Genomic DNA, 19,146 nt, shown 5'->3' with positions numbered 1-19,146 from the left:
TTCACAGGATGGTTGTGTAGAAAAGGTCTCATTCTGGAGCCCAGACTGGAGGGACAGGGACTACCTAGGCATGGTTTTGTCATGGCAGAGAACAAAAGCTCCCAGAGGTGCAAGTGGAAACATGTGAGACCTTTTAGTATCTACGCTGATGACTTACACACGGTCACATTCCATTGGCCAAAGCATGTCATGTGGCCAGGCCAAGTAAAGGGGCATCGAAGTCTATTCTGCACACACGGGGCCTCAGCAGGTATGCTGTATAATAGCAGGGTGTACTACCACAGTCCCTGAGAAATGCAGCCACAGGAGGCTAGTAGTTATGCTTACCTAAGGTTCATGGGGCCTCAACTGAAGGAGGTCAGAAATGTGTATTCACCAGGACACTACCATTCCATACGAATATTTTGTGGGACTTGGGCTCTTTAGATCCCTATGACTTATGTACTGCAATAATTCAATAGGAGGAAATATGAAGTCAGACCAATAGCATAATTAAGGAACTATTATGTTGATTTCATAGGTGTTCTGCTCACATTTAAGTACCTACAAATAGAAACCCATTCTATCAATCATTAAAGCCATGCACTGTCTCAAAGACTGGTTTCAGTCACTCCTCATGCAGACTAAGATGAAGTCTTAACAGGAACAGAACTGCTGAATGATAGAGCTGAGGGGAAGCTCTGACAATATCTGGCTGGTCCAATTCCCTCTTTCTGAAGATGAGAAAACTCAGGCAGAGACAAGCAGCATGACTTACAAGCCACTTAAATACAAATGTCTGCAGTGTATTGTGCCTACCCCGGCACTTCGTTCCTATGAAAGTTTTGTTAGAAATTATGGACACTTGTACAAAGGAGGGCCCCATGACAATACTTGAGATCATGGGGCTGGGGATTCAAAGTCAAGAATTCAGGTGGGTCGGGGTGGCTGGGTGGCTCAGTCGGTGAAGAATGTGCCTTCGGCTCAGGTCATGATCCCAGGGTCCTGGGATGGAGCCTGGTGGCATGAACATCAGACTCCCTGCTCAGTGGGAAATGTCCTCCCTCACCATCTCCCTCTGCCCCTCCCGCCGTTCGTGCTGTCTCTCTTTCTCTCAATAAATAAATAAAATCTTTTAAAAAAAATAATGGTGACCCATTTGGTTGGCCTCTTCTCAGGAATAACCCAATCAAAGCTGCATAAGAATTTAGGGCTCTCACAATCTAAAACCCCAACATAATATCCTCTTCGGTTACCTCATAACCTGTGTTAATACTTTTTTTTGTAATCAGGGGAGTTGCCAATGATGCCCCAGTATCCTTCACCTTCCTGACAGTCTCCCCACTTTTCCACTTAGGCATTTTCAGAAAAGTTAAGGTGGAAACGTTAATCAACTTCAGCTAAGACATCACTCCTGCTCTAAAAATGCTAACTTTACACATAAAAATAACTGTTCATGAGAGGGAGGCAAACCATAAGAGACTTTTTTTTTTTTTATGTTATGTTAGTCACCATACAGTACATTAGTTTCTGATGTAGTGTTCCGTGATTCACTGTTTGCGTATAACAGCCAGCACTCATTGCACTTACATGTGGAGCATCAGGAATAGCAGGGAGAACGTTAGGAGAAGGAAGGGAAGAATGAAGGGCGGAGGGAAGTCAAGAGGGGGAGACTAACCATGAGAGACTATGCACCCCGGGGAAACAAACTGAGGGTTTGGGTGGGGGCATGGGTTAGCCTGGTGATGGGTATTAAGGCAGACATGTACTGCAAAGAGACTCTTAACTCTAGGAAACAAACTGAGTTTTGCTGGAGGGGCGGTGGGGGGGGATGGGGTAACTGGTGATGGGCATTATGACAGGGCACTTGATATAATGAGCACTGGGTGTTATATACAACTGATGAATCAGTAAATTATACCCTTGAAACTAATAATACACTCTATGTTAACTAAACTGATTTTAAGTAAAAAAATAAATAAAATTAATAACTAAAAAGAACTGTTCATTAAAACAAACAAGAAACACTAACATCTTCACGTCTCCTGATATTTGAATAATGCTCTTCTTCCATCAGTTAGACCTGTTTTGGTCTTGGGTTGTCCAGCGTAATTACACTTGAAAGGCGTGATTTTCACACTAGATGTTATGCATTAAGACCTACACAGCTCCACAGTAGCCTCTCCGTGGCACAGAGAAGTAACTCACATATAGATAGAAATGGCCACAAAAACTTGGAAAGAGAACGATCTTTCCCAGCAGCTGCTTAGATCTCAGGGACAGTCTGAGAAGTTTGACAAAAACTCTCTCCTTGCCCAAATTTTAGTCAGTGTCATCCGACCCGTCTTCTCCACTAGGCCTCTATCTGGGGCACGCACACATCCCCCCCAGGCCGCAGCCCGCGCCCACTTTCAGCAAGACTCCCGCTGAGTCAGTATAGAGAGAACTCGCCCCCACCCCGCTCGTCCGACCGGCCGGGCCCGCCGTCAGCAGGAACCTCTCCCCTACTGGCCCCTCCGAATACGCTTCTACGCACTGACCCCTCTCTCTGCCTGTGGGCTGTCCTTCCCCAGCTCGTGTTTGCTGTGTTCAGCGTTGAGTCCATACCTCTCCCCTAGTGTCATAGTCTTGACGCCTACTTCCTTCCATATTTCTGAATAATCTTCCTTTCCATTTTAACAAGTGCCAGAATATCTTTTTTTTTTTTCTTTAACGACTTCCCCACAAAAACCCAAACCCACAATCTTTTTCTTGGAAAGAGAAGGGCTTCAGGGCTTGTCTGCTCATTGTCCACGTCCTCTGAACGTTTTGGAGAAGGTCCTTGTACACAGTTACTCCCCCGGAGATGCCACGCTTGGGCTGTACCAGGTAACCACCACGCCCATCAGGAAGCTCCCTCCCCGCGTAGACGACGTTCCGGACGGAGGCTGCCAGCTTCCCGGAGATGCGGACCCCTCCCCAGCCCCCGACACTCCCTTGCTGGTCTGCTCTTCGTGCCGCGTTCCTCGAGGCTGTGCGCATCCAAGCAGATGCAAACCGCTGGTGAATGCCCACGGGCACCGGGCTCCGCGCGCCCAGGTCACCCCCGTTAAGGCGTAAATGCGGGCTCTTCCTGCCTCCGGCCCGCCGAGGGCGCACGCGGCGCTCGGCAGCTGACGGCCCCCGGGGAGGGGGGATCCGAGAGGGCGGCGGGCCCCGCGGCGCAGGCCGGTCCGGAGGCGCGACGAGGGCCGGGAGCTCGGCGGGAGGGACGTGACGAGCCGGCCTACCGGAAACCGCGCCGGGAGGAGGGTCCGGAGCCGGGGCGGGCGCCGTCCCCCCGCGCCGCCGAGGCCCGCTGACATCAGCCGCGCTCCTCCCCCTCGCCTCCCAACACCCTCAGCTCCCGGCCGGACCCTCCTCCTCCCACCACGTGTCCTCCCCGCTCCCTCCCGAGGGGCCGCGCGCTCGGGAAGCCGGAGAGGCGGCGGGGATGGCGCTGTGACAGCCGGGCCGGAGCCCTCGGCGTCTGCCCCCCGCGGCCCCGGCCCGCGCCCCGGCCGCTCGGTGAGTGCGCGCGGGCGGCGGCCCGGAGGTCCGAGGTGGCGTGGCCCTTCCCGCGGCTCCGGGGCGGCTTGGCGGCGGCGGGGGCGGGGGCGCGAGGCTGCAGCTGCGGCGGCCGCCACCGCCTTTGTTGCGGGCCCGCCCGGGTGGCAGGCGGTGCCGGCTCCCGCCGCCCGGCAGGTGCGCCGGGGCGGGGAGGGAGCCCGGCGGGGGGGAGGGCTGGGCCGCGGGGGCTGGGGGGCGGGGGCGGCGGGAGCGCTCCCGGCGCGGGACCCGGGAGAAAGGGAAATGGGACAAGATGGCTGGAGAAATCCAAGCGCGCCCGGGGGCGCGGCGGCCGCGGGTGGGGCGCGGGGCCGTGGGCGGGTGGGCGGCGGCGGCGGCCCTGGCTGTGGGCACCTCCCCGGGGACACCGTCGCTGCCGGGCGGTGTCACCTCTGCCCCCACCTCTTGCCCAGGAGCAGGCGGGAGAGGCCGCGGCCAAGTTCGGGCCCCAGCTCCAGGGATCTGAAGCCCGTTCCGCTCGCCCCAGACCCGTCGCATTCGCCCGTTCTTTTTGGAAATACCGAAAAAGCACACTGAGAACTCTGGAGGGATCTTTTCTTTGGAAGCCTGGGAGGACGCGGCCCACGAGATGCGCGCTCACACCTAGGAACTGCCCGCGCCCCCGGAGGGTAGGAGCGCGGCCCTTTGTACTGGCCTGCTGCTCGCAGCAGAGTGAGCGCGGCGCGGAGGCAGTGCCCGGCGCGAGTGGGCCCGGGCCGATGCCTGTACCTTCTCGGGTATCCAGGCATACACTTTCACCATGTGTCACCGAGTCTCGGGTTTGGAAAATCCCTTAAGGCAGAACCAGCTCATGGACAGAATCTTTGACTTTGGAAAATCCAGGTGATGGGTATTCTGGGCCTGCCAACCTCCTGATGCTTAACTGGCCTGTAGGGACAACCCAGTTGAGCAAGTGTCCTATCTGTATACAAACACCTTCCTTGATAGGATGCCAACACCCCTTTCCTGCCACCTATTTCATGTTTGAGTGGCACTGGCTGTGAGAAAGCTCTGTCTTTCGATGCACTCTTTAAAACCTCTTCCAGGAATGTTTACCCACCAGCTCGTTCTGCCCCTGGGTCTCTACAGAACCAGTCTGGTCTCTTCTACAGGTAGCTTTTTAAATATTTGAAGGCAGTCAGGTATGCTATCTGCCTGCAGCCCCTCTTATCATAATTAAATATGTCACCTTCCAGCTTCCTGGTGCTTTTCCTAGATCCCTTCCTCCCCAGGCCTGACTCCACTCCTTCCCTTACTCCAGCCTGAGCAGTGCTGGTGGCTAAGAGGTCTGTGCAAGCTAAGCGACCCCCATCCCAAAGTGTGAAGAGTTCACACCAGCACCTGATTTTTCTGAACTGAATCTTGCTTGCAGAGATGGAGTCCACAGCCTACGCTCTCAATTTGACCCTAAAAGAAGAAGAAGAGGAAGAAGAGATTCAGAGCCGGGAACTGGAGGATGGCCCCACGGATATGCAGAAAGTCCGGATCTGCGCCGAGGGTGGATGGGTAAGTAAGGTGTGGGGTCCACACAGCTATGAGGAGAGAAGTGGGCCTGGGAGCCAGGCCTGCTTTAAGTCTCCTCCTGAGGCAGACATAGGAAGTAAAAATAGCCCAGCCCAGCCCGGTATGTTTGCATTCCTGAGAAAAGTCCTGTGGCTTTAAAAGGCACTATGAAGAATGGAAGAGCTGATTATAGGAACAGTCTCTTCAGCCTTGTAGCATACCATCATTCGGATTGGAAATCCAAGAAGCGGAGAGCTTATCTGTCTGCTGTTCCCCAAGTCCCCTACATCCTGCTTAGTGCAAGGAATGCTGCAGACACCAACTACCAAACCACAGGGTTTGCTGATTATTCTGATGCTTGCGAAGATGGTAAGGAAGACTGTTCAGGACTGTTGAGACAGGTGTCAAGACTGTTGCAGTAGGGGAGAGAGCTGGGGCTCAACACTGAATACAGTGAGATGAGCGGGGATTTCTAGCCAGGGAGCCAGAGTGGAGCGGTCAGTGGACGGAAAGCTACTAAGCGGAGATATCAAGAATAGGGGGATTCTTGCTGAACTGACTTAACAAGATTCTTGCTAAAGGCAGGCGAGGGTGATCAGATGTCAAGGTGTGGGGGAGTCTTTCTAAACTGACTTAGCAGGATTCTTGCTAAGACTGGGCTGGGCGGGCTGAGGACAGGAGGGGAGCCCACATGGTGGCCTGGTGGAGAAGAGGGCTCAAGGAACCTGAGTTTGGGAAGGAGAGGGCCTGCTGCTGGTTGAAGGGACCCATTTTAAATAAGACTTGGGGGCATTGAGCTGATATGAGGAGAGCTTCCAGACTCTTTCGGCTGGTTCTGTGTGAATACCTCTCATGATAGCACACATAGGAGAGCTGTGTTTCCAGCTGGCCTGAATTGAAGGATTGGGGTGGTAGGCAGCAGAGAATATGGAACATATCCAAACAGAAGAGTGTGATAGAATAAATTTATGACAACGTAAATGCAACGTGGTCCATCCTAATCCCTGCCGGTCCACCTGTGGCCTGCCAGGTTTCACTTGGGGACCAGAGCTCTCTGGAAGCCTCACCCATAGAAGCGAGCAGGGCTTCAGTGGCTTGTGCCAGGGGCATTTCTGGACACTCTGGGGCTGGGCGGGGGGGGATGTAGCTGTAATAGATATTTATTGTTATAATTGTGTATAATTATTCACAGTACATACTGGACATGATGACGTTTGGGCATGAATGGTGAAAATCGTCAACATGCAACAAATTGACATTCCTTTTCTCTGCTTAGTTTTATATGCGAACATTATCAGTATCCATTATATTCTTTGTTTCCAATAGGAGATCTGTATTCATAGAATCCTGCTACTCCCAATATCCAGTCCAGCTCCCCTCCCACACGAGGGAATTGGGGAGCAGAGAAGTTACCTGCTTTGCCCCAAGGATACGCATGTACACTGACATTTGTTCTTAAAATGCCTATTGAATTGGACCCTTAAAGGTAGTGCATTTTGTTGTGTGTATGTTGTACCTCAATAAAGAAAAAAAGAAAAAGAAAAACAATGCACCACCAGGCTCTGTGTTCGTAGTCTGGCTCTGTAGGCTACACGGCCCTTGTCTTTCTGTGTTCTCTGCCCATCCCAGCCTCCTCCCTGGTCCTGATCCCCCACAGCTGGGGAGACCTTGGAGCACAGGAGTCAGTCCCATCTAGCCTGGAACAAGACCTCAAGGTAGTAGAAACCTTGGGCTTTAAGGCTGAATTGGCCAACCCAGAACATCTAGGTAGCATGGAAAACCTTGAAAAATGGGTATGGCGGAGGTGGATGTTGCACTGTGGCAGGGCAGCGAGAAGAGAGCAAGGCAAAGACCAGGCGTGGCTGGGAAAGAAGGTGGAGGGGGCTGAAGGAGGGGGCTGGCTTCTGGCGCCTCCAGTCAGTCTGCCACCGATCTGCAGTTACTGAGCACGGTGGTGTTCTTAAGACAGGATCCCTGGTCTCCTGGAGTTGCCAGTCTTGTGAGGAAGGGAGGGAAGTGAGCATAATTCAGTGCAGTGGGGGAAGTTCGCTCAGGAGGGCATCTCATTCAGCTGCAGAACTCAAGAGGCTTTCGGCGGAAGGCAGCCACGGACCTGGTCTTGAGCAGTGGGTACGTTGACTCCCAGGCCTGTCCCCTCCTGGGGACATTTGGCAGTATCTGAAGACATTTTTGGCTCTCATGACTTGGGTGGGGGTTGGGGAGTGGGAGATCCTACCAGGCATCTCCTGGGGGGAGGCCAGGGACACTGCTAGAAATCTCCAATGCACAGGACAGCCCCCACAACAAAGAGTTATCTGTCTCAAAATGTCATTAGTGCTGAGGGTGAAAAACCCTGCTTTAGGGTATTCACCTAGGGGAAGAAAAGAAATGAATCTGTTCCTGAGATAGGTATTTTGGTTGTAGAGAATTGTGTTAGGGATCAGAGAACCAAGTTGTATATTAGGACAATATTCCGTAGGAGAATTGGAGTAGAAATAGAGTTTCAAGTAGAGAAAAGGAAAAATGTATCTTGACCTGAGTCTTACTCACGAGTGGCACTGGCCAAGGGACGGGAGGGGGCTTGCGGGCCAGACCCGAGGAAAGCGTACGCAAAAGCACGCGAGAGGGAGGCTTGTGTGCAGGTAGGAGTGCGCCCAGAGCTGAGTGGCCTGCCTGCTGAGAAAGTGTGGGCTTTGGAGCAACTGTGACTGTGGGCCGGTTACGGAGCAGCTCTTCCTCACTCCTAGAAGTAGGGTAGTGATCCCCATGCCTTGCTCTCTTCTCGCTGCCCTGCCGCAGGTAGTGATTCCTCACTCCTAGAAGTAGGGTAGTGATCCCCATGTCCTTGATAACCCAAGGATTCAGCAAGATATCTGTTTCATCGTGTGAGAGGGACTGCCCTGCCCGCTGTGTGGCATCCAGCAGGCACTCCCTCGGGCACCTGGGATCCCTGCCACCTTTGCTGGGTGGCCCTGCCTCTTCATCGGCGAGGCTGTGCCGTGTGTAAGCACCTCCTGGCACCTTGGAGAGGCGCTGGATGCCTGCTTGCCGGGGAGCAAGGCAGTACACAGCTGAAGGGAACAGCACCGATCTGCTGTGTCCTGGATCTTCGGAGGAAAGGGAAGAGGACAGGGATGGAGGGTCCCTACCTGTGAGGCCAAGAAAGGGTGTCTGGGGACTGAACACAGGCTGCCTGACTTCTGAGTTTTGCCCGGGGCTGGCCCTGCTTACCTTCTGCTGTGCTTAGCCAGATTAAAAGCCTCTGTGGAGAAAGGGGAGGCCTGCACCCCAGGGCCTGGCTGAAGGCTTGCTCAGTTCTCACAGAGGGCTGCTGTGAAGAGAATTTCTAAGCCACTGTACTGTGTGTCTGGGGCATAATGTGGGCTTGTTTGAAGATCATCTGTGGCTCACTCCTAAGTACGAGGAGATGAATCTGGCAGCAGCCGGCCTCTAGCCCCCATCTTACAGCTTCAGCGCTCCCGAGATTTTTACCAGGCCTAGGGTGTGTTACCTTCATGAGTATCGATAGACCCTCTGAAGTGACATCGCCAGTCCCGTGTCCCATTTTATCAGCCAAGGGAAAAGGACTATAAATAGGTATGGCCTAGATCTGGAATTTCCTAGGGAGAGAAAAGGCCAAAGAGAGAGTTGTTCGCAAGCCTGGGAAGTGGGAAGGGGTGGGGTGGAAAATTCCCGGCTGTCTGGCTTTCCAGATTGATGGAGCCCGAGGAAAACCTAGAGATCCGTCCCTTTTGACCTCCTAGTATTTCACACGTACTTCAAAGAGGAGGCTTGGTTTTGTGACAGACAACATTTAATGATTATTTGAAGCCATTCTAAGTGGAACGAGAGAAGGGAAATTCGGGTAGTGTTTGCTTAAATTGAAAACACATTTTTAAGTGATTACTATCTACAAGAAGTGTCCTAAGCTTAGGGAAATGGACTCACTGTGGGTTTTGCACTCAGTGAGCTTGTGCTTCAGTGGAAGGTAAACCAAAAGAATATTGCGTGGTGGGGATAAGTGCCACCGTAGTGCTGAGCTCAGGGCGCCGCGGGGACGCGTAGGTGGGCACACGACCAGGGTCAGGGCGGGCTTCCCAGGGAACAGGATATCTAGGCTAGGCCTTGGAAGATGGCTGAGTGGGTGGGTGTCAGCCAGGCCAAGAATGGGGAAGACCTCTGAGGCAGTGGGAGGGCCATGTTCAGGGACATGAAAGGTCAAAGTGTGGTTTGCTTGGGGGACCTGCAGACATTCAGTATAGCTGTGCACAGAGGTGGGGGAGAGTGGAGGGCTGGTCACCAGGGAGGCCGCTTTGCTTTATGGGGTCTGGAACCTTGAACCCAGAGAGTGCTAGGTCCAGATCTCAGTGCTGCCATTTATTGGCTGTGTGACTTTGACCAACGACAAGGCCTCTCGGAGCCCATTTCCTCCTTGATTAAATGGGGTTGTTGGAGAAAACAGATGAAGCAGTTGCAGGGCCTTTCCTAGGAAGTGCTGCCGACATGGAGAGTGCTGTAGGAGTGGGGAGGGAGGACGTGGACTTCGGGAATAAGGAGAAACGCCAATGTCCAGATGAGTGATGGCTGGACACCTGAAGAAGCTGCAGACTGCGGAAACTAATTTTCTAAGCTGATGAAAAATGGTCCAGAATCACCCAGGCTCTGGATTCAGCCTTGGGGAATAGCTTTGAAAGCAATAATACGAAGGAACCAGCCTGAACCCCGGTCCAGTGATTTCTTACCACTGAATATGATGAACTTTGGAGTAGGATTTTTAATGACTGAAAGAAGTGACTGGTAAAAAGAAAAGCACATCGTTGAGTAAACAAGAGGAGGTTGGTTTGGGTGGCCTGGCTGCCTGTAGCTGCCAGCGCCCCCTCCCACAGGGGTGGGGGCCGTGGGGGGAGAGGAGAAGAGCTGCCTTCTCTGTCCTTAGGGCTTTCTGCCGAAGGTCTAGGCAGGAAAGCAAACTAGTTTGCTCCAGTATCTCATTACATAAATTGAAGCTCTAATTAGCTCTTCTCTCCTCCTACTCAGCTCTTGTAGATTAGAAAAGGCCAAATGAGGCCCTCTCTCTCACTGGCTTCTCCCTGAGTCAAACACTAGGGCCAGTGCCCCTGGAAAGGGAGAACAGTGCCCAGGAACCCGCCCCCGTCCTGGGCCGGGGATCTGCGACTCGGGAAGGCAGGGGATGGCGGGGCGTTGTATTGGTGGGGGGTGGTCTCGGTGTTACCTTGGGTGCTGTTGCTCCTGGCTCTGCAGTGGGGGCCGAGCGGTGTGTGTCCCAGCCTGGTGATCTGGTGATCAGTGCTGGGGAGTTTCTCTTCTCCAGGTGCTGCTCTCCTTACCTGTGAGCCGAGGCAGTAGTAGACTCTCAGCGGGCCGCGCGAGACCTGGGCTGTGCGCCCGTTTTGCCTCTAGTAGCCTAGTCAGTGTGGCCCCTCCCCTGTGAAACGAAGGTGTGTGAGTCGGTGTCTGCATGTGCCTGTTAGTCGTTGAGAAAGGCCTGTTCCCTGTTTCAGGTGCCCGCCCTATTCGATGAGGTGGCCATATATTTTTCCGATGAGGAGTGGGAAGTGTTGACGGAGCAACAAAAGGCCCTCTACCGGGAAGTCATGAGGATGAATTATGAAACTGTCCTGTCCCTGGGTAAAGCTTTGTTTTCCTTCGTCTCCTGGAAGCTCTGAGCCCAGAGAGTTGTTTCCATGTCTCTTCTCGGTGTGTCCAACATCCCTTTCTCCTGAACTTGGACTCTGTCCCCTCAATGCCTGTGCCCACTTAATTTCCTGTTTTCGATGTAGGCAGGATATAAATATTGTGTCCTTCTACTTGGCAACTCATGCCAGCTCTCCGAACTATCCTTATTCAACCCGGGCATTCACATAAAAAACATCATACCCATGTGGCACCTGGGTGGCTCAGTCGGTTAAGCGTCCGACTCTTGATTTCTGCTCAGGTCATGATCTCAGGGTCGTGAGATCGAGCCCCATGTCAGGCTCTGTGCTCAGTGTGGTATCTGCTTAGAACTTTCTCTTTCTCTCCCTGCCCCTCTGCCGCTATGCACCACATGCCCGTGTGCTCTCTCTCTCAATCTCTCTCTAAAATAAATCTTAAAAAAAAAAAAAAGACATAACCTAATAAATGTCAACACAGGTCTGAGCCTGTGTTTCCTGTGTTCCTTAGGAGGGAAGGCAGGCCTCATTGTTACCCTGTCAAGCCTCAGACACTTGGAAACATACCCCCAAAGAATGCTTTCTCCCCTCCCAGCATCGATAATCCGAGTAATTAGAATGTCACCAGTTGGAGGCATTTCCTAGTTTGCTCATACTTGTATCAGAATGTTCAGCAGATCAGTCAGTCCGTCCAGCCACTTCCCTACTAAATGCAGTTCTTTTTGTTGTTGTTGCTAGTACCAGCCCTCATTAGCAAAGATCCATGAATTCCCTTGGACAGACTTATTGCCTGTCATATTTCTTCTCTAAGTACCCCTGAGCCCTTTCCCCCATCTTTCGTGTATCTCCACATTGAGAATAGCTGTGCATGGGAGGGTATGCCTTGACTATGACGACGTACTTACTTTGGCAGTGCTCTAAGACAGTAACACACGGCTGTTACCTGTTTTATTTCCTATAAACAGAATTCCCATTCCCTAAGCCAGACGTGATCAGTCGGTTGGAAGGGGACGAGGAGTCTCAGAATTCTGACGAATGGCAGCTCCGAGGAGGAACCTTTGCAGGTAGTTAAACCATGCCAGCACCCACCCAGTGGAGCACCGTGAAGCTGGGTTTTAAGTTTCCATATACATCGTGTGGGGTATTTATGAGGCAGGAAGATGTGGGCTTTGGAGTTTCAGAATCTTCTTTCCAGTGCTGTGTGACCTTAGGCCACTTCATTCACCTCTCTGAGCCTCCATTTCTTCCCCTGACAGCTGTGGGTAATACATCTCAATGTGCAATCTTGTATGTGTATGAAGCACATTGAAGCTTATATGGCTTTTGGTCCAGTGCAGATCCTGGGTGAAGGAGGCCACCTCAGTAGTGCAAGCGTGTACCTCTGAAAACCAAGGAAAATGATGTGACGAAGCATGTGGCCAGGGTTATTTTCCCTGGTTTCTTGTCCATTTCATCTTGGATAGAAAAAGCAAGAGCAGATGTAGTAGGTGTGTGAGCAATTATGTCTGAGAAGCACACGGTCCTTCATCAAGCATCATGGTTAGGAGGGTAACGGTTGGATAAATACAGGTGTCAAGCAGCCAGTGGTTTTACTCACCTTCTCTCTATAGCTAAGAGTTTAAAATGCCGTATTGCATTGATTCTAAGACATTTTCCCGGCACCTTGTTCACATCTCCGAAATTAAGAACGCCTTTTAGAATTAATGGCATTTTGTTCTTTTTTAATGGTGTGTCTTGCCACTGATGGCATCTTAGTTTTGGTGAGAAAGGATAATTTCTCCAAGTACGATTCCGTTTCTGTGACCACCTTTTAAATATACCTATACACTGAAACCCAGTTCTGACACTGGCATGAAGGAACTCGTTTTCTGCCTTACAGGCTTCACGGTGCTAAGTATGGTTTGGCTATGGATTTTCTTGGTTTAAGGGATGTGATTTGGGCCATGATGCATCTAAATTCTGTACTATTATATGGTCGTATGGGTTATATTTGGTTTTTCACCCACATAAAAGTATTTTGACCCAAACATGGCGCAGAACAACTGTGCGATCCAGGTCTGGTGTGCACACTCTAGCTCCTACCTTTGACGTGCTACTGCGCTTCTGTAGCTTTCCGTGCAAAGCGGGGGTCGGGATGCGCAGGTAACGTGGGAATTCGATGCGGTGAGCCACAGCACTTGGCGCAAGGTGAGGACTTAGGAAACGCATTCTGTTACCGAAGTTAGTGCTTCGGGTGAACCTCGGATTAAGACACCTTAGCGTTTTGACCCCGAATCATTCTCCGCACTGTCACGTTTGCCTGTCCGTGTTTCTGTCCCAGAACAGGAAGAGTGCGACGTGAAGCCCCCGGACTGGGCGGGGCCCGTGGGCGCCGCGCCGCCGTTCCCGCCACCGCAGCCCCTGGACGGCTTCGGCCTGCGCCTGCCGCGGGAGCTCGCCGAGCTGCCCGAGTGGGGTGAGGGCTACCCCTTCTACATGGCCGTGGGCTTCCCGGGCTACGAGCTGTCGGCCGACGACCTGGCCGGCAAGTTCCAGTTCAGCAGGGGCATGCGGCGCAGCTACGACGCGGGCTTCAAGCTGATGGTGGTGGAGTACGCCGAGAGCACCAACAACTGCCAGGCCGCCAAGCAGTTCGGGGTGCTGGAGAAGAACGTCCGAGACTGGCGCAAGGTGAAGCCGCAGCTGCAGAACGCGCACGCCATGCGCCGGGCCTTCCGCGGCCCCAAGAATGGGCGCTTCGCCCTGGTGGACCAGCGCGTGGCCGAGTACGTGCGCTACATGCAGGCCAAAGGGGACCCGATCACCAGGGAGGCCATGCAGCTGAAGGCGCTGGAGATCGCGCAGGAGATGAACATCCCGGAGAAGGGCTTCAAGGCCAGCTTGGGCTGGTGCCGCCGGATGATGCGCAGGTACGACCTGTCGCTGCGGCACAAGGTGCCGGTGCCGCAGCAGCTGCCCGAGGACCTGACCGAGAAGCTGGTCACGTACCAGCGCAGCGTGCTGGCCCTGCGCCGGGCGCACGACTACCAGGTGGCGCAGATGGGCAACGCCGACGAGACGCCCATCTGCCTGGAGGTGCCGTCGCGCGTGACCGTGGACAACCAGGGCGAGAAGCCGGTGTTGGTCAAGACGCCGGGCAGGGAGAAGCTGAAGATCACGGCCATGCTGGGCGTGCTGGCGGACGGGCGGAAGCTGCCGCCCTACATCATCCTGAGGGGCACGTACATCCCGCCCGGCAAGTTCCCCAGCGGCATGGAGATCCGCTGCCACCGCTACGGCTGGATGACGGAGGACCTCATGCAGGACTGGCTGGAGGTGGTGTGGCGGCGGCGGACGGGCGCGGCGCCCAAGCAGCGCGGCATGCTGATCCTGAACGGCTTCCGCGGCCACGCCACGGACTCGGTGAAGAGCTCCATGGAGAGCATGGACACCGACATGGTCATCATCCCCGGGGGCCTCACCTCGCAGCTGCAGGTGCTGGACGTGGTGGTCTACAAGCCGCTCAACGACAGCGTCCGCGCCCAGTACTCCAACTGGCTTCTGGCCGGGAACCTGGCCCTGAGCCCCACCGGCAACGCCAAGAAGCCGCCCCTGGGCCTCTTCCTGGAGTGGGTCATGGTCGCCTGGAACAGCATCTCCAGCGAGTCCATCGTCCAGGGCTTCAAGAAGTGCCACATCTCCAGCAATCTGGAAGACGAGGATGACGTCCTGTGGGAGATCGAGAGCGAGCTCCCGGGAGGAGGGGAAGCGCCCAGAGAATGCGATGCGGACCCTGCGGCGGAGGCCAACTGACCGCTGAGGGCAGCCGAGGTAACCGGGCGGGCTGAGCGCGCGCTCCGCGCCTTCCCCGACTGCGCTGTTAGCGTCGCGCAGACGCCCTTGCTCTGGCCCTTCTTTTCCTCTGTCCCGAGAGCTCTCGAGCCTGTGGGGCAGGGCCACGGGTGACGGCCGTCAGCGCCTCCTTTATGGCAATCTTGTGTTGCCGGGCTTATTTGTGGGGGTTTTGCTCTGAGGCCTGGACCTGGGAGCACTTGCGTAGTACGTAAAATGAACCAGAACATTCAGTCTGAGAGCCGTCGTGCTCAAAGTCTGTGGGCCTGAAGTAGCATCGTCTGACATTGCTCACTTCAACAGAAAGGGCGGCCCCAAAGCCAGCGTTTGTTCATGTTGAACACTTAGGGCCAGAGTGTGTATCTGATGCACCTGGAGCGTTCTGCTCCCTTTCGCGGGCCTGTAGGGCCGCCCGCAGCGGGACACTGTGATGGAGGGACAGCGCCCTGTGCTGTGGGCCTCAGCTCCCAGTCCTTGAGTGAGGTCCGCAGAGGCCCACTGGCGCATGAAAACAGTAGCCGAGGCTTGCTTTTCCCAAGGAATTGTCAAGTGTTTTAAAACATCATCTGAGTCTCATGACCTTCCCATGGATGGAGCGAGCAGTTGCAAAAAGTTCTTGTAATCCACTGATGTCTGAAGGGAGCTATTTCTAAATCGAATCTTTGCACCAAAAAAAGAAAAGAAAACAGGGCACATTTCTAGGACTACAGTGAATAAAGTCCAAGGACTAGGACAGTGGGCCTGGAATTTTCAGAGTTGAATGTGGAAGGGAAGCAGCTTTAAGAGGAAGTGGGGAGTGGGGACTAACAACACTAGTGGAGGCGAGCCTGCACGCCCCTCCCCCCCATACAAACACACCTTGACATGGGAGAACAGCAAACCAGGTACAGTGGGGGAGCGTGCGGAAAGAACAAACAATTCATTTTACCCTCTTGCTCTCGTTTCCCTAATTGTGGACTAATTTGTTTCCCTAGACACAGGGTTTAGTATGAAAGGTCATTCCTTCTTTTACAGAGGACCTAGAACTACCTTGACGTCTCTTCCTTCTGTAACGTGGAACTGCATGGTTCCATCCTGCTTGCTTTTTCTCCAGAGGAAATGCTAACTGAAATCTTTGATCCCACTCCTTACTGTCTGAGAGCAAGAGTGACTTATGTCTCCTTCCCTGCCCACAAATCAGTGTCCTCACACTCCTGAACTCCAGTGTAATTCTGAGACCCCTTGATACAGTGGAGCCGAGGAGGGGTTCCTCCTGTTATGTTCAAGTTACCAAAACTGCTTCCCCCCCAATGCCCCCTACCCTGTCCCTCCATGAATTCAGCCTCCCTTTTCTGCTGATCATTATACTGTCTCCATTGGATATCAAACTTTGCATTATAGTGAGTTTTTAATTCTTTTCTCATTTTACCTTTTTCTTCCCTCCCCTCTCCTTGTTACATATTTTTGTGCATTTTTTATTTTCTAAACTCTTTGCTACCAGAAGAGGAAAGGGAAAAGACAGGGCTAGGCTGCAGCTGTGAAGGTAGGCATTTACGTCTGGTATCAACCATGACCTTCTGCTCACTGTGAACACCAGTTCTCTATACAGCTGCCCTTGTGTGAACTGAAAAAGTGATAGAAGTAGTTAGGCATTCTCAGTAGACAGGAGATTTAGGAGGGGACAGCTGGGCATAAAATGGCCTCTCCTCATCTATTTGGAAATCGGACTAATGGAATAATTGTTTGTTAAGATGTATACGATTTCTAAAATCCAAGGGCTAATTCACACTTAGGTTCTCTCTGTTTTCCAGCAAATGGAACTTTTTGAAACAGGTGAGGACGAAAGTCCTCCAGAAGATTCCTCGAAGTGTGGCTGCACAGGGAGCAGCAGAAGGCCACAGGGCTCGCAGCAAGCTCGTGTCTGGACAGCAGCCTGTGCAGCCCATCCTGCGATGTAGCCCCACCCCGCCCCACATGCACAAAGTGTCAGAAAAGGTGTCTGGGACCCTTGATTTCAGCAGAGACATGATTAGGGAAGAAACGGCTTCTGCCCCATTTTTTTGTTTTAAGAGATTAATCCATGCGTCCATCAAAAACACCCTGTAAATACGAATGAACAAAGGTATTTCCTGGAGAAGAGACCATTTGTTCAACACCAACAAGAGACTCAGATGGGCCCACCTCCACTGGTGTCCTTTCTGTGGAGCACACCTCAAGTAAATGTTTTCTTCTGCCTTTAAAAATGCCTCCAGGAGTAGAATGTGCACCCACACAGGTCAAGACTGCACAGAAGGCTTTGCGGCAGCAAGCCCTTTACGTACACCTGCTACTTACGTATTTGCTCTTTGGGAAAAATGGGATACTAATGGTAACAAAATTCAGATATGCTGGCCTGGTGCCAGCAGATGGCTTTTCTACAGACAAACTTGGTTACAGGAAGATACAGGTTAAAATAAACTGTGCCGTTTTATTTATCTTCCCAGTCTGGTTGGCAGCTAGAATTTTTAAGGATCTTCTTTAATGGCTGTATTTGTCATTATACTTAATGATAGGGCAGCATTTAGTACACGAGCTCTTCTGTTTCTCAGGCTGCCTGCAGAAGAAGTCACCAAAATTATCTGCTGTCTACACGGTACAAGGCTCATTGACTCATCTGATACTTGTTTTGTTGATTTCTTTAATATTTTCATCACAGGGGTATGAGAGGACATGGGCCTTTAGCCACAGCTGTTTCAAGACTTCTAATCTCCTTCTACCCTGCAGGAATAGATGGGAGGCCTTTGACTTTTTACATTATAGTAATTTGCATTCCCACATAAGTTGTTACGAAAACATTCCTTCCAAGCTATCCGTGCTACAAAAACTATGCCAGACCTTACAGACAAAGCCATTGCTAGAAATGTCATTCCAATGTCAGATCTGAGTAACAGACTACCGTCACCACTTTTCCTCCCTGTAAACTCAGCTCATTTATATATTACACTGTTCTTGGCATCTTGAAACACCTATTTCTACTCAGGTACTCATTTTCCGATTAGTGATTCACCTTTCTCATATTTTTAAAACCAGTTTTCCTCCAAGGGCAGGAGGGGACATTTCACTTAGTTTCTGGTATCTGAATAACTTTCAGTATTTGAATGGTTTCCCTATTTGCTTTCACCTGTACTGAATTCTTTGTTATCTCAAATGGCATCCAAATCCAGCTACTTTTCATTCCAGAAGTTTCCATCCCCTCCACTTCGATTTAATTTATCCTCCACTGTCCTGGTTCCTGGCCCTTCCTCTTTATGTCCTGTTTTACTTGTTTTGGGAGCTTCCGTGATTTTATAAGACCTGATTTTGGGTTCCTGCATTGGAGCCATAGTTTTCTTACAGTGAAGAGTAGAAAATGGGTTCAACTCCTATTTCATTCCACCAACACCTTTTTGAGTCTCATCATCAGCTGACAGATGATGCCTTACAGGTTGCATAGCACTGGAACTTTCCTAGAGTAATGGCTCTACTGTCAGGGTTTTTCTGGGCTCATTCTTCCACTGACTTAATTATGATCTATGCTTAACAGAGTCCCAGTACACCTATGTTGCAGAACGGCTGTTACCCTAGAATTACTATAGCACATACTGAGACATAGTTGTACTCCCCAGTAGATAGAAATTGACCCCAACAATAAACTTTGATAATAAAGACAATAGGCTATGGTGGTTATTTACCTGCTAGCATTGGGAAAGGTCACACTTCAAACTATCATTTATGCTTTATTCTCCATTCAGTTTGGGGGGGGGGGGTTGTGTGTATGTATGTAATACCCTTGAATCAAAAAAGCGTCTGTTCATGGGATGGCAGTATAAACATCGGTGTCTAAAGACAAAGGAAAGAAAAATGATACATGTGGCTTTAAACTGAACCAAAAGTCCAGGGCTGGGGTGCTAGGGAAAGGCCTGGCATGTATAGCTTTTTTCTTTCTTTCTTTTAAAGAGTTTATTTATTTGAGAGAGAGAGAGACACAGGCAGAGGGAGAAGCAGACTCTCCGCTGAGCAGGGAGCCTGATGCGGGGCTCGATCCCAGGACTGAGATCAAGACCTGAGCCAAAGGCAGACGCTTCACTGACTAAGCCACCCAGGTGCCCCGTGAATAGCTTTTTTCCTCAGTCATGTTTCAGATGTTCTCGGGACGGTACATATCACATGAAGGAAATACATCGAGGGGTATTAATTTTAAATGAGTGAAGGCATGCTAGCAAGTTGAACAGAGAAGAAAACTTAGTATCCTGTTTTCATAAATTTCTTTAAAAATGAAAGCATGAAGAACCTACATGCCCTTTCATGGTGTGCTTTTAGCCAAATTAATCCTGACAATTTACCATGCCCATAGATTCAATTAAATAAGTAGTAGTCTACTATCCAAGAATAATCCAGACACTTTCCCTTTTTTAAAGCCACCAGAATCAAGTGCTGAGCCAATCTGTCGGCCACAGCACGTAAGTCTGACTCCTAAAACCCAGCGTCCTTACCCTTTTTCTACATCCTGGAGGCATTTCGGCAAGAGCCAAAAATAAGATGGAACGCAGACATTTATCTAATGGTCAAAGAGTAA

General features: G+C 51.6%; 1 protein-coding gene and 1 non-coding gene across 5 annotated transcripts; both read left to right on the top strand.

Moving 5' to 3' along the window:
* The first annotated feature begins 921 nt into the window (after positions 1-921).
* LOC125283468 (pogo transposable element with KRAB domain) lies at positions 922-18,241 on the top strand. Of its 4 annotated transcripts, none has more exons than XM_048225178.2 (7): positions 922-3,021; positions 3,362-3,525; positions 4,940-5,073; positions 10,593-10,719; positions 11,708-11,806; positions 13,063-14,552; positions 16,364-18,241. In XM_048225178.2, exons 1-6 carry the CDS (start codon positions 2,924-2,926, stop codon positions 14,532-14,534), a joined length of 2,094 nt encoding a protein of 697 aa, XP_048081135.1. In that variant the 5' UTR covers positions 922-2,923; the 3' UTR covers positions 14,535-14,552; positions 16,364-18,241. The 4 variants fall into 4 exon arrangements, with proteins under 4 accessions (XP_048081135.1, XP_048081136.1, XP_057171018.1 ...); XM_057315035.1 differs by lacking the exon at positions 922-3,021 and adding an exon at positions 4,055-4,196 and having other exon boundaries at positions 3,436-3,525; XM_048225179.2 differs by lacking the exon at positions 3,362-3,525 and having other exon boundaries at positions 2,917-3,021.
* On the top strand, positions 6,059-6,192 carry LOC113246861 (small nucleolar RNA SNORA52). The gene has a single exon (XR_003313086.1). It is a non-coding gene; the product is annotated as a small nucleolar RNA SNORA52 (small nucleolar RNA).
* Positions 18,242-19,146: the final 905 nt, after the last annotated feature.

This window comes from Ursus arctos, unplaced genomic scaffold (assembly GCF_023065955.2).
Source record: "Ursus arctos isolate Adak ecotype North America unplaced genomic scaffold, UrsArc2.0 scaffold_2, whole genome shotgun sequence".
NCBI classification, from domain to species: Eukaryota; Metazoa; Chordata; class Mammalia; order Carnivora; family Ursidae; genus Ursus; species Ursus arctos.
The sequence above is the reverse complement of the archived record's forward strand: the minus strand, read 5'-3'. Positions and strand labels throughout refer to the sequence as shown.

What these genes read in the sequence shown, in the direction of transcription:
- LOC125283468 (XM_048225178.2), top strand. Translation starts at nt 2,924, where the DNA reads ATGCGGACCCCTCCCCAGCCCCCGACACTCCCTTGCTGGTCTGCTCTT. An exon ending in GCCCGCGCCCCGGCCGCTCG is followed by an intron (nt 3,526 to 4,939) that starts GTGAGTGCGCGC and finishes TCTTGCTTGCAG; the next exon opens with AGATGGAGTCCACAGCCTAC. An exon ending in CCGAGGAGGAACCTTTGCAG is followed by an intron (nt 11,807 to 13,062) that starts GTAGTTAAACCA and finishes TTTCTGTCCCAG; the next exon opens with AACAGGAAGAGTGCGACGTG.